Source organism: Haematobia irritans, chromosome 2 (genome assembly GCF_050003625.1).
Source record: "Haematobia irritans isolate KBUSLIRL chromosome 2, ASM5000362v1, whole genome shotgun sequence".
Taxonomy (NCBI): domain Eukaryota; kingdom Metazoa; phylum Arthropoda; class Insecta; order Diptera; family Muscidae; genus Haematobia; species Haematobia irritans.
The window spans coordinates 71,628,634-71,643,883 of NC_134398.1; the positions used below are offsets into that span (position 1 = coordinate 71,628,634).

A 15,250-nucleotide genomic window follows, 5' to 3' on the forward strand; every position below is an offset into this window, starting at 1 on the left:
TTCTGTAATCACAAGCTAAACTGTAATGTATATAAAAAATCCAAACCCAAATGACATTTATGGCAGTAAATATGTTTTTTTTTGTTTACTTTTTTGAATTTTTCTATGACTTTATTTTGCTTAAAGAGGCATCAGTTTTCATGCACAGAAAAAACATGTTTGGACATGGCTGCCGCATCCATTTAATGCTTATATAGAGCATGCAATTGTCGAGAAACCATGTATTTATCTTTGTGAAAATAATTGTCTAGCCGAGAAAAATGTATTGTGGCAAGAAGCATTTAAATGGTTCTCAAATGCTGCAAACATGTTCTATCATTTAAATGATAGAATTTGAGACCATTACATGGTCGTGAAAACCATGTACCTGACCATTAACTTTTTTTTACTTCTTTGCAGGGAAAAAGGTTTTTTCTAGGTAACGTAGAGATATGTCTAGAATCATTACATGGTCATAAAAGCCATGTACATTTTTTTCGTGACCATTTAATTTTTCAACTTTTTTGCAGCGAAGAGAATTTTATAAAAACATATAACAGGTACACACGATTTTCATTTTGCGCATCAGTTGTGTTTTGATTGTTGCTTGGAATGGACGGAGAATACGGAAATATTGTGTTAATTTATGTATTCAGAAGTGGCACATGGTTTTATGTGAACACAAAAAAGGGAAGTGTAATTGAAAAAAACCCTGTTTTTTGTTCTGCATTTTGATATACACTGAAAAAACAGTGAACCCTTTTCCATTGCAAAATAAACTAAACTGTAGTAATATTGACCATCATCTAGCCCTTAAGATTTTTTTCTACTTGTCTAGTTTATAATTCTCTTCAATTTTAGTTCATCTATGGCATTGTATTTTAGTTCAATTTTACAACACCATTAGATTTATATACTCCTACCAAGTTAAAAAGTCAGTATTATTTTGGTTAATTTGATTATTTTTTGGGAAACCCGATAATAAAATTGGGGAACAGTCTCTTTAAAATGTCGACGACTAAACTATTTTTAAATCAATCATTCCACAGTACAGAGAAATTAAATAATTAAAGGAACAACAAACAGTTATATTAACACGAAAGTTTTCATACATTAAAAGTAAACTTTCTTTAAGCAAAAGTACTTTATTATAAAAACTTATGATGGAAGTTCTTAATACAATGGTTTTTGTGAATAACAACTACGGCCAAATGGAACAAGAAAGTAGTTTATTTTAACTCGCTGTTTGGACATTTTTACTTATCTTTAATTTTTTATTCATCGTAAGTATATTTTTCACATATCTTGTTGAAAAAAATGGAAGGAATAATGAAAATTGTTAAAAATTAACATGTAATAAAATATAAATTTTTAGCTCTTTATATTACCTTGTAACTTACCATATTTGGGGGCATTTTATCAAATGGTGTAAGGAATCCAACTTTTCTTAGATAAACGTACCTCATAAAATTTGTACCTGGAACAATTAGAGAAATAATGAATTAAGTAATATATTAACTGTATTGTTATCGATATGAAGGACATAATAAAATAAATATTCTTGTTAAAAGAAAGCCAAAGTTTTAATATAAAACTTACCAATTCTCTATTAAATTGTACGCTGAGGGGAAATATAAAAAGTTTTCCAAATTCATTTGGGGTTACTCTGAAATTAAATATTTATTTTTTATATTAAATAAAAACATTAAATTGGTTTCCAAAAAATCTAATTAAATAAATAATAATATGCATAAAAAAACTAAATATTCTGGTTAAAAGAATGTTTAAGAAAGCTTACCAGTTCATAAAAATGTTTCCAAATTGTTATTCTGAAATTAAATAATTGTTTTTTACATTAAAAATATGAAATAATAGTAATACTAAAATAAGCTATTAAAAATATGTAATTTTGATAATAAAAAGGTCATAAAAACGTAAATATTCTAGTGAAAAGAAAGCCAATTTTTAAAAAAAAAACCTAAATTAAATTAAATTTAACAAGTATATACGGCCGCAAGTTCGGCCAGGCCGAATCTTATGTACCCACCACCATGGATTGCGTAGAAACTTCTACGAAAGACTGTCATCCACAATCGAATTACTTGGGTTGTGGTATCTTAAAACTTCTTATTCCTGCATGGTTGTTGGATACCATATACTAACATCACGTACCAAATTTCAAACGAATGGGAAGTATTTTGCTCTTCCAAGGGGCTCTGGAGGTCAAATCTGGGGATCGGTTTATATGGGGCCTATATATAATTATGGACCGATATCGACCAATTTTTAGATGGGAGTTTGAGGCCATATATTAACACCACGTACCAAATTTCAACTGAATCAGATGAATTTTGGTCTTCCAAGAGGTTCCGGAGGTCAAATCTGGTGATCGGTTTATATGGGGGCTATATATAATTATGAGCCGATGTGGACCAATTTTTGCATGGTTGTTAGAGACCATATACTAACATCACGTACCAAATTTCAGCCATATCGGATGAAATTTGCTTCTCTTAGAGGCCTCGCAAGCCAAATCGGGGGATCGGTTTATATGGGGGCTATATATAATTATGGACCGATGTGGACCAATTTTTGCATGGTTGTTAGAGACCATATACTGACACCATGTACCAAATTTCAGCCGGATCGGATGAAATTTGATTCTCTTAGGGGCCTCGCAAGCCAAATCGGGGGATCGGTTTATATGGGGGCTATATATAATTATGGACCGATGTGGACCAATTTTTGCATGGTTGATAGAGACCATATACTAACGCCATGTACCAAATTTCAGCCGGATCGGATGAAATTTGCTTCTCTTAGGGGCCTCGCAAGCCAAATCGGGGGATCGGTTTATATGGGGGCTATATATAATTATGGACCGATGTGGACCAATTTTTGCATGGTTGTTAGAGACCATATACTAACACCATGTACCAAATTTCAGCCGGATCGGATGAAATTTGCTTCTCTTAGAGGCCTCGCAAGCCAAATTTTGGGGTCCGTTTATATGGGGGCTATACGTAAAAGTGGACCGATATGGCCCATTTGCAATACCATCCGACCTACATCAATAACAACTACTTGTGCCAAGTTTCAAGTCGATAGCTTGTTTCGTTCGGAAGTTAGCGTGATTTCAACAGACGGACGGACGGACGGACGGACGGACGGACGGACGGACATGCTCAGATCGACTCAGAATTTCACCACGACCCAGAATATATATACTTTATGGGGTCTTAGAGCAATATTTCGATGTGTTACAAACGGAATGACAAAGTTAATATACCCCCCATCCTATGGTGGTGGGTATAAAAATTTGCCCGAATCCATCTGGGTTTGCTTTGAAATTAAATATTTTTTTTTTACAACAAATAAAACATTAAACAGTTTAAAAAAAAAAATAATAATAATAATAATTAGCAAATATTAAAATACATACAAAATATTCTTTTTAGAAGAAAACCACATTTTAAAAAGAGTACTTAGTAATTAATGATTAAACTAGACGCTGAGATGTAACACAAAAATTTTTCAAATTCATCTCGGGTTACTCTGAAATTGAATATTTATTTTTTACATTGAATAATAAAAATTAAATTAGATAAAACAATTTCAATATACTTTCCATTCCAACATTTTTCCTAAATATTGAACATTCTTAATAACTTTTTTCTAAGCTACCGATCAACACCTCGCCATTGTACACCTCATCGCTAAAATATTAATATAATATTAATAACTTTCATTCATTTCATTTAATAAACAAACATCAATATATGTCTCAAAAAAACAAAATATTCCATACCTTTATATTCCTGCTAAAAAGATGCAACAGCCCACGACAACGCCAACTATACAACTGAAGCATGCAAAACAAAACCAAGCAAAACCAAGACATTCCTACAACAACAAAACACATGTGCCTTCATTAAAAACAACACCTCATCCAGCCAAATAAACCATTCGCGAATAACAAACACACACGCAAGCCGCTTAAAATTAGCAACTTAAAATTAGCAAAAACTTCATGAAATGATATGATTTTTGACGAAAATGTCTATAAATTTATTTACATGTGAACTAAAAATATTTCATTGAGAAATATTGTACCAACTATGTTATTATTAACTATAGGAATTGCCAAAAAATTGATATCCGCTTTCAAGTTCAATTTTCGTAAAAAAAATATTTTCTTTATAGTAAATTTCACTTATTATTTAGAAAGTAGTTAACTGGAAGAAAAACATTTTTGACGAATACTATAACATTTTAGATCGTGACCAATGTCTTTTAATGGAAACAAAATTCTTTTTTTATCAATATAATAACATTGTACACGGATGAAAAAGACTGTTTTTCATATGTTTGGCTATAAACATTATATGTTTGGAACACAAATTTTTAAACACAATATTTTTGAGTGCAAGCATATATGTTAATATGTTAGAACATATTATGTTTGGGACATAAAATGTTTGTAAATATAATATGCTTGGATGCAAACATATATTAATTTAGTAATAGCCTATAAACATATATGTGTTTAGTAGCTTGGAGCGCTATTTAACAGGGAGCGATATTGAATTAAGTTGGTGGTTGTTGCTTGTTATTACAAAATTAACATTTTATTTTCCCTTGGGCAATTGATCAGCTACTTCTTTGATCCTTACAAACTGTGTGGTCCGCTGTTCGAATCCCCGTCCGGCAAAAGGTAAAATTAAAATAAAAAAATCATAAAATTGAATAATTTCTTCTACAATGTTCGTATTACAGAAAAAGGTGCTAAGAACTAAAAAATCTCGTGGAAGTGAGAAAGATGTGAGGGAATATACAATTAGGCAGAAACAAAATTTTGAGCATTCAGGTCGAAAACCTATGTTGTTAGCACCTATATTATCTGTTTATTTTCGTAATTCATTATGACTGTAAATATATAAATAAATAAATAAAATTTTGGGCACAATATTGTTTGGGAGAATTTTTTTTAAGCATATAATATTTTTGGGTGCAAAATGCTTCCAAACATATTATATGTTCACATAATAACATATTGTTTTTTGGAAGACAACATTATTGAATTTGGATGCAAAAATACAAAATGTTTGGAACTTAGACTACCCAAACATATATTGTTTAGACCAATATGCTTTCAAACATATTATATATTAGAAGAGATCAAACATATAAATGTTTGGGCAATACCCAAAAATGTATATGCTTGAAGCAAAATATGTTTGGGAGTATATGTTACAGAAGCGATTTTTTGTGAGGGTGTGGATGAGGACAATTTTATTTTTCTTAGAACCATGTTCACTGAGCCAACATGTGAAAATGTTACATGGTCGCCGCAGAAATAGCTCCTATCATATTATTTTGCTCTTCGAATATGAGTGTGACAATCATGTTTCTTCTCTGCGTGTGGTTTAGGGTAAAAAGGTAACTCATTTCTGATCGAGAAGAAGTGAGTTTGAACAATATTCAATTGACTCAAGGCTGCATAATTATTGAGTTAACTAGAAGTCACCTCATATTAGTTAGTAAAAAGTTAGTCTGATTTTGAGTGAGTTCAGTAAATTTCTACAGGGTTATATTCCATTTCTTCGTAGATAATTGATTGATTAATAAAAATACTGTTAAAAAAACAATTTTAGAAGTGAAAGTATGGCTTCAGGTGATATTTTCACTAAATTCATTAGTTCAAAGGATAATGCGTTTTCAATTAATGGCACATTTCTCACTTTTTCTTGTCGAATTACATATTTTGCATACAAATAAATGTGTGGATGTAATATCCCAGCAAAAAAAGAGTTTCCAAAAAAGTAGTTTGGATCCCCAATTTGTGATCCGGAAGTAGTGCAAATTTGGATCATCTCCTATGAATTTTACATGGGCTTGTCGTAGGACGGAAGTACTCCATTTTTGGATCCTTTGCATTGCTTTAGAAGTTGTGCCTTGGAAGTTCATTTGGACGAAGAAATTTATAAAACTAAAAAACATTTTTTCCAATTTCACTTTTTATTTTTATCAGTATTCTTTTGTTACTTTTATTTTCTCATTATCTAATTTTTACAAATTGAAAAACGTCTTCGCATCCACCGGGGGTTGAACCTAGGTCTGTTGGCACCATAACAGAACGCTTTAGCACAGCCACAAATGTCATTGAACACAATGCATCAAAACGTCCATTCAAGTGTTTGTGATATGAACCGAAAATGACACAACGGCATGCCATTCTAACTACTTCTTGAGATGTTCTTTATTATTATGAATGAAAAATTTTTCTAAAAAATTATTTTTTTATGTTATACATCGTTTTTAATTTGTTTCTTTTTTTCGATATATATATTTTTGTATAAATGTATTTTTCCATTAAAAATCAGCAAAAAATTAAAAATTATCGTAGTTTGCAAAACTTTCTCAAAAGAACTTCCATGGAAGTGAAAAAGTCAAACGGCACATGTTCATATCCCATCGGGGATGAAATTAAATGATGTTTTTTTTATTATTTTTTTTTTGTACCTTTTCATTGATTTTCTATTTTTCTTTTTTAAATTTAATTGTGTTTAATTGAAATGCTTGTTTTTTTGCTGGATATTTAACTAGAGCATATGTTTGTATATGTATAAATATAATATATATTTAAGACATTTTGCTGCAAGCAAACATATGCTTACACGCAAAAAAAATAATTCTTTCCTGCCAAACGAAATTTTTGACAAACAATGTTCGTTTCTCATTTGCTTTTCGCTGTAAGGAAGTGTATTTGGAAGAAAAGTATATACTTTTTGTGATAAAAGTTTATTCTTTTCCAGGATGTAAAAACAATTTCATAAAGACTAACTCAAAAAAAAAAACATTGTTTTCTTGCTAATTGCATTTTCCCTCACATCTTTCTCACATCCACGATGTTTTTTAGTTCTTCACACCTTTTCCTGTAATACCAACAATGTAGAAGAAATTATACGATTTTATAAATTTTTAAAATTGTTTTACCTTTCGCCTGTACGGAGAATCGAACCGCGGACCATGCACTTTGTAAGCCAATACACTAACCACTGAGCTATGTACCTGTTATGGTCATCAATAGATAAATATCCATATAAATTATATTTATATAGCATAGCTTGCGGCGCCCACGAACCGAATAAACAAAGTTTATTTAACAGAAAAAACATTTAGTTTGGCACCGACCAAAGTCTTTTTTTTGTTTTTTTACATATATTCCAGATATGTTCGGAAGATTCCGAAAAAATGTTCAATATTACATTGTACTATATTAAATTTTGAACTGTAAAATGTGTTTTATTAAAGATCTAAAGTCAGAAAAGAACAGTGTTTAATATAAACGAAATGGACTGTGTTGTTGTTTCAAAAATAACTTTTTTATTGAAAAAATAAAACTTTTGTAACAAACGAATTTTTTTGGTGATAAAAGTTTAAAATTTTTGGAGCAATTCAAAAAATTCTAACAAAAGAAAAACGTTTTCGGTACATGTTTTCCAAACGTTTTTTTCTTTGCGTGTAGACCCAGGGTTCAAAATGTTTCTTCTTTTTGTGTCACATCAACATACATCTTTAATGGACAAAAGTATATAAGACGTGTGTCTGTCATAGTCATGCCAATTTCCAATTAAAAATATAATCAAAAAGTTCTTTTTTGTGTCCTTTTTAGTACTTATTAAAAATCAAAATTTTCATTCCTAATGTTGATGTCTTTCGTATATTCTCTCCGTCGTCGTTATACTCTCTCACTCTACCTGTCCAACATTTCTCCACATATACATATACGTTTATTCGAAATTTCAATATTATATGGTATTTAAGAAAATGTTGATATCCCAAACATAATATGTTCGAGCATAACAACATATATGTTCCAAACGTTTTATACTATTTTATGAAAATTATATGCTGGCATTTAAAAATAATTGTCTCCCAAACACATACCCTCAGAAAAAGAAAACGAAAATTTCTCAGAGCATCTTACTTGAATTTTGGTCATAAGTTTCTAAAATGAATATTTTTAGTTAAAATGTGTGTCATAAGCTATAAAGACATTTTAACAATTTTAGTGTTATTTTGAACGGGGGCCATGGAGCATTTTTGTCATCAAAATGTCGTTTTCTCGCCAAACATAAACTTATTTGCCGAAATCTATGCATAATTTTCGAGAAAATAACATGGTTGCGATAAATATGTTACAAAAATAAGTTTTTACGCCGAAACATATAAGAAACACCCTTTTGGTCCGTGTAGTACGCACTTTAATGATATTTTGTCGACTCATTGCTTTTAATACACAGATCCCTCCACAATTACAACTAAATATTGACCTATATGAATGATTATGTAATTTAAATCCTAAGACACGAAATTTACACAATAATAGGGACAAATTACATTCAAATAAAGAAATTTTGCTTAAATTAAAGAAACATTTATTTCCTTAAAATCTTATCTTCTCTAAATTACAAATACGAATCTGTAAAATTTGCGATCTTCCATTAAAGCCATTTGTCTTGGAAGAAACGCAAATTTTCGTGGAGTAAGAAATTTAGTTATTTTGAGGATTTTTCATTTTTGTTTTTATGTTTAGTTTTTGACAATTAAGAATATACTTTTAAGTATCTGTTATAGCTTTAGTAATATAAAGCAAAAAAATTAAAGACAGCTCTTTAAAAATCATCTTATTTTAAAGAAACTGCTTTGTGGCTTAACATCTATGGACCCAAGTAAACTTTTTTTTTGAGTGCAGTGAAGTTGTGTTTGCTCTTTACACCCAGAAAAAAGTACCGTGGAAACTAAAGGAAAACTCTTCATCAAATAAGTTTAACCATTTTATTTTAATTAAGTTAAAATTCTGTTTAAAATAATAAAAATTAATTTGTTTCAGTATAAAATCCTAAACAGAAAGCAGAAATAGAACATTAATTAAATTAAGATATGGCATTTTAATTATACAGATTTCATCTCGTGGTATAAGAGCTTACAACTGAACAAGAAAATTTTATTCACTGATAACAACCCATTCATAAAGATTAACAAAAACCGAACTAAAACCGGGTTTCCTCATATTTAGTAAAATTTCTTATAAAATGATTCCTTATTATAGAAAGGATTGAATACTAAGAAGTATTCAATCCTTTCAAAACTTAAGGAAACACACTTGCTAGAATATAGAAAATTTTCCTATATATAATTTATTTATTGTTTTCCTTGATTTTCTTCGGCCTTTTTTATGTTATAATAAATTAATGATTTTTTCAAGCTCGAGGTCTTTTTTTGAATATTTTATTTATTTTCCCAATATTTCGCGATTGTCATATTGAATCGCTTCTTCAGGGGATCTACAATAGATTTTAAGAAATTACATTTCATAAATATCACAGTATTAAAAAAATTATAAAATTTTAAATAAGTCTATAAATTATTTTCTTTTAGTCAATAATTTTTTCAGTCTAATAAATTAATGTTATTTTTTTATAAATATCGGACGGATATATTTACATCACATTTTACAAGTGCCAGGCGAACAGAAAATTAAACAGTAATACCACAAATGACTTACATGCATAATAAAAACACAAAATACTTAAAGCTACTGTAGATTCACTACACTCGTCGGCTGTATGTATTGCACTGAGTTGTTTCTATTATTGCACGATGATCACTACCATGTATTTGTAGTTTCCTTTTCCGACGTAAATCAAGAAAGAAAATGGAAAACTTGGCTTAGATTGGTACCAAAAACCAACAGCATCGGGGGGAATTATGAATTATTTTTCACAACACCCGAAGCGTATAGTGATCGCCTGGCACTTGTAAAATGTGATGTAAATATATCCGTCCGATATTTATAAAATAACATTAATTTATTAGACTTATGAAAATTATTGACTAAAAGAAAATAATTTATAGACTTATTTAAAATTTTATAATTTTTTTAATACTGTGATATTTATGAAATGTAATTTCTTAAAATCTATTGTAGATCCCCTGAAGAAGCGATTCAATATGGCAATCGCGAAACATTGGGAAAATAAATAAAATAGTCAAACAAAGACCTCGAGCTTGTTTTGTCAACAATTTTAGCGATTGTTAACAAATAATATAAAAGTCTGTAATGTGTGGAAAAATACAAATAAAGTATATATGATTCAAAAATGTTTGGATAATTTTTAAAATCAATCAACAAAACAATATAACTCTCCAATGTGCATGATGGTGTATAAAGAAATCTCATAGAAAGAAAGCAGAATAACAACCCCATCATCTCCATCGTCTTCATTTTTGAATCTTCAATTATCAGGTAACGTTCAGTGACGCGAACCTTTTGTGAAAAAGTTGGTTTGGATTGAAATTGTAAAAGAAGGGCAAAATCATTACGCTGCAACTTATTAAAACTGAAAGGTACAAGTTGCAAAAATTACTTTTTACAGTTGACAAAAGGTAGCATTACATGGAAATAGTGGAGTAATAAATTAATATTCCAAGGTCAGTCGATGCTGTTGATTCTTAATGAATAATTTTATATTAATAAAACATGTCTTTCATTGAAGAAAATATGTGCCTATATAAGTAAATAAAACTGTATTTAAAAACGCAAGTAAGCAGTTCTAATTTGTAAGAAAACGGTTTACCACAAATATGTAAGATTTGTCCACATGAATGAAAAAAGTTCAATAAAATAATTCCATATATGAATTCAATTCAGTTAATTTTTTTATTCTGTAGTATAGTGGTACATAAATATAGGAAAATGTTAATACATTCTTCCTAATTTCTACGAAAATCACATCGTTCAAATAAATAAAAATGTTTTTGGCGCAATACGAAATTCAACTTTCTTCAAAATTAGATTATTTTAACTTAAAGAAGGGGTAATTTTTTCTGGGTGTATTCTCTTATGATTGAAGTACTTATCCTTCGTTATGGTATAGTCAATGAAACTAATTTGAACCTTTTCTAAAACTAATACACTGAAAAAACAATGAACCCACCAGGAAGAAAACTTTTGATTAGTTTTAGAAAATTTTGAATATTTTTAGAAAATTGCTGGCATGTGTACGGTCATTGAACTTTATACTCACGTTTAGTTCATACAATTTTAGAGACATACTTAAAAAAAAGTAATATTTCATTAAGCTGTGGAAAATTTCGATAAAAATAATAAAATTTAACTACAAGCAAATAAATTTTTTCCAATAAAAATAAGTTAAATTTAGCGTTAGTTTAACTACGGATTTTTTTTCTGTGTAGAGCTTATAACTGCCTTTAAAAAGTTGATAAAGTATTACCCGCATAAAAGTTTAAGCTGATCGATTTTGTACTTTACACACAAGTTCATAGTACTGGATAAAGCATTTGAAGTACACTTACACACAGAATGTTTGCTGGGTGTCTAATTACTTTCACTATCGCTTTGACTTGAGGGCTATCCCTCGTTTTCGATCGATTGTCATTTGTTTGTGTGTATTCCCGTTGTTGTGGCGAAAAAACGCTTGTATGCATTTTTGTTTTTATTTTCATGTTAGCCCATTTTCATGGCATTTCGTTTCGTTTTGCACTGCTGCCAGGCAAGTGAGTCTTGGTATCTTACTCAGAGCGTAATGAATCTTTAGAACGAGCGGTCGATAAAAGTATACAAGTGAAACGACGACGGCATCGCATAGGAAGAAACTTTTGTGTTCGGTCTAACAACCGTTAACACTTGACGTGTGTTTCTACACAACAACAGCAACACGAACAACAAGAAAAATATCAAGCAGAAGAAAATACAAATATTACAGAAACAAAATTACAAACACACATATATAAAAAAGAAAAGTTTTCACATTTTTAAAAATTAATTTGACATACAATTTTGCAAACAATAAAAGAGATTTTCGTTATGAAATTAAGTGACAAGAAATCCAACGTAATTCGCACTGAATTCAAGTGGAAGAATTTCGGATTTTCACACAACAATTTGGATGAATTCTATCGATCACAGGTAACATACGAAGTGCATTGCATTAACTGATCTATCTTAACGCAATAAAATTGTGCGTTTGCATAGTAGAATGGGGCATATCTTTGGATTCTGTTATGTCTAAAGAAAAGATTCTGTCTGAACAAGAGTAAAAATCTCTAGATAGCACTGATAACATATCATGAGAAGGGAAAGTTTCATAAAATTATGAAGTGAAATTGTGTGTTTGAATGAATCATCGAATAATAAAACTTACCTAATTACCTAGAAGCATTTCTCCCAGATGTGAAACAGTGATTTTATCTTGTTCTACATTTACGGGTGAAATACAGTTCTTTATACAGCAGAAAAAACACGATTCTCATGAACCATGTTACATTCTAATCGGAATGATATGATTTCAATTAAAAAACTTTTTTTTTGATGTTTAAGATGTTACGACACGGAATAATTTAATTTATTCTCAAAATAAAATAATAAGGTGTGCTTAATGAAAAAAGATAATAGTGGCAATGACATTCGTATATCAAAACAAGTCATACGGCCAAAAGTTCTTAAATAATTTTCTTTGAATTCATCTCCTTGTAATGGATTGTCATTTTGCTGGTGATAAAAAAAAATAGTGCAAACTCAGTTAATATCGGGCCGGTAGTAAATTGTAGATATTTGTGGACTTTATTATGGACATTTGAGATTATAAATTTAATATAAAGAATATCAAATGAATTTGATGAAACATACCCCTCTCTGAAGACAATCGGTTCAAATTCATCATTCAGTGAAACATGATCGAATACATACCAAACTTGGTACACAGACAGCAAAAAGTTGTACATTCATTAAAATCGAATAAATGCACACAAAACAATTTTCCGATTCAATCACGAAATTAATTGACCCAATTCATTTTTTAATGGAAATGTCTTCAATCACGAAATGATAGTATCAATCACAGTTTTAATTGGAAATAAAATAATATTTGCTTAAAAAATTAATTGATTTCATTAAAAAATTTCAATTAATTTTTTAATATGATAAGAGCTATCTAAAATGTTATGGTATTCGTCAAAAATGTTGTTCTCCCAATTAAAAGCACATGATCCCAACCATGTTCTTTTAAAATCTTTATCAAAAACAATTTGCACGATTTGCTGGTATAAACGTTTGAATTAGGGTTTTCCCGGGAACGGGATTCTATTTTTTCGCTCCAGCTTTCCCGGGAATAAATTGCGGGAATTCCCGGGAAATTTTCTTTACAATATTTTGCGTATAATAGAGGGTTTTATATGGCAAATGACATTTGAAATCTAGTTAAAGTTGATTTTGGAAGTGTAATGTGAATAAGTATGGAACCAAGTCGTAGTAGTTGCCTTGTGGAGCATACATAGTCGTGGGTTCTAATCCACCTTTAAAAACAACGGGACATTTTACCTTATGTAACCCACGTTGGAAATTGCATAATTGCAAAATTTCATAAATATTGCAAGGATGTTTTTTATGAAATAAAAAAATTCCAACGTTTTTTAAGATAGTTACTTTTAATTTTAAATTTATACCTTATACACATTAGGCTTGAAATCTATTAAAATTGGGATTTAAAGCCCTTATTTATAGGTCATACGACGACTGAAATCTAGTTAAAGTGGATTTGGAAGTGTAAGGTGAATGTCGTATTACATGGTGGTGTTTCCATTTTGGAAATGAACATGTGCATTTATTGACCCCGTTTAACGATGGTGAAATCGAAATAAGGTTCTTTCATTTCCAAACAGTTTTTTAGTGTTACAAAAAATCCCACTATATTAATAATGCTCTAAACTAAACCGAAAGAGACTGCCTTAACCATTATCAAAATGTTTTGTATTACAAAATATTTAGTATTTTAGTATGATTTATGGATGATGTAAAAGAACAACATAATATATATTGTTAGTTGTCCAGAGAGCGCCTTATAACCGTAGCTTTAAGCTATTTCTAATTTATTCAAATGTCTAAATGTATTCCACATCAAAGTAGGTTTCCCTTTGACCGGGATCCCGGGAAATTCGAAAAAATTCCCGCTTTCCCGGGAATGCAAAAAGTCCGGGAAAAAGAAAACCCTAGTTTGAATGCAACTAGTTTTCAAATTGCTTAAACTATGAAAATTGCGTCAAAAATCGAATTTAGATACAATGAGTGGGCATGCAAAATACCAACGACGCAGATTTAAATTTATTAATAACTCCGGTTATAATACATCTATGTGAAATCCAACTGCCGGTAGTACGCCCATATTTACTATTTATAAGGAAAAGGCATTCTCAAATTAAGTAAGACATAAATGGTTATAATAAACGTATACTGTACAAAAAAATTATTTTGCCAAAAACTAAGAATTTCACCACGACCCAGAATATATACCTTATGGGGTCTTAGAGCAATATTTCCACCCCCATTCTATGGTGGAGGGTATAAAAACAGGTACATTTTTCAATTACTCTTCCCTTCTTTTATGTTTGCATAAATACGTGACACTTATGAATAAATAAATTAACACAATAATTCCGTATTCTCCGTCCATTCCAAGCAACAATCAAAACTCGACTGACGCGCAAAATGAAAATCGTGTGTATAAAATTCGTTTAACTGCATAAAAGTTAAAAAATAAATTGTCACGAAAAAAATGTGCATGGTCTTCATGACCATGTAATGGTTCTAGACATATTTATACCTAGGTGATAAAAACTTTTTTTCCCCGCATAGAGTCTAAAAAATTTAATGGTCAGGTATATGATTTTCCTGGCCATGTAATGGTCTCAACTTCTATCACTTAAATAATAGAACATGTTTGCGGCATTTGAGAACCATTTAAATGCTTATTGCCAGCATACATTTTTCTCGGCTAGAAAATTATTTTCACAAAGACAACATAATGGTTTTCGCGACAATTACATGTTCTAGATAAGCTTTAAATGAATACGGCAACCATGTCCAAACATGTTTTTTCTATGAGTGCAGGATGTCGCCTTTCCAGCTTCATATGTGATTGAAAGCGCTGGAAGTAGACTATTTAAATAACCAATATTGATAAAATACAAAAAGAAGAAAGTCTTTTAATTTAATATTAAATATTATTTTAATTATTAATTATTATTTTGATTATTAATTATATTAATTATAATTTAATTATTAATTATTGCAAGAGGTGATTTTATTAAAAAACGCAAATGCCACAAAAAAAGTATGAAAACCTCAAATTTTTGTAATTGCCTCATAGAACGAATTACAAAAATAAAATAGATCGTTTGGCTTTAAATT

The 15,250-nt window shown here is 29.9% G+C and overlaps 1 protein-coding gene across 1 annotated transcript in view; it reads left to right on the top strand.

Annotated features, from left to right (window-relative positions):
• Positions 1-11,564: 11,564 nt before the first annotated feature.
• Positions 11,565-15,250, top strand: part of LOC142225486 (protein rolling stone-like) — a 31,273-nt gene continuing 27,587 nt past the window's right edge. The window contains exon 1 of the mRNA XM_075295258.1: positions 11,565-11,974. Coding sequence (XP_075151373.1) covers positions 11,873-11,974 — 102 coding nt within the window. The 5' untranslated portion in view covers positions 11,565-11,872. The remainder of the gene's footprint in view (positions 11,975-15,250) is intronic.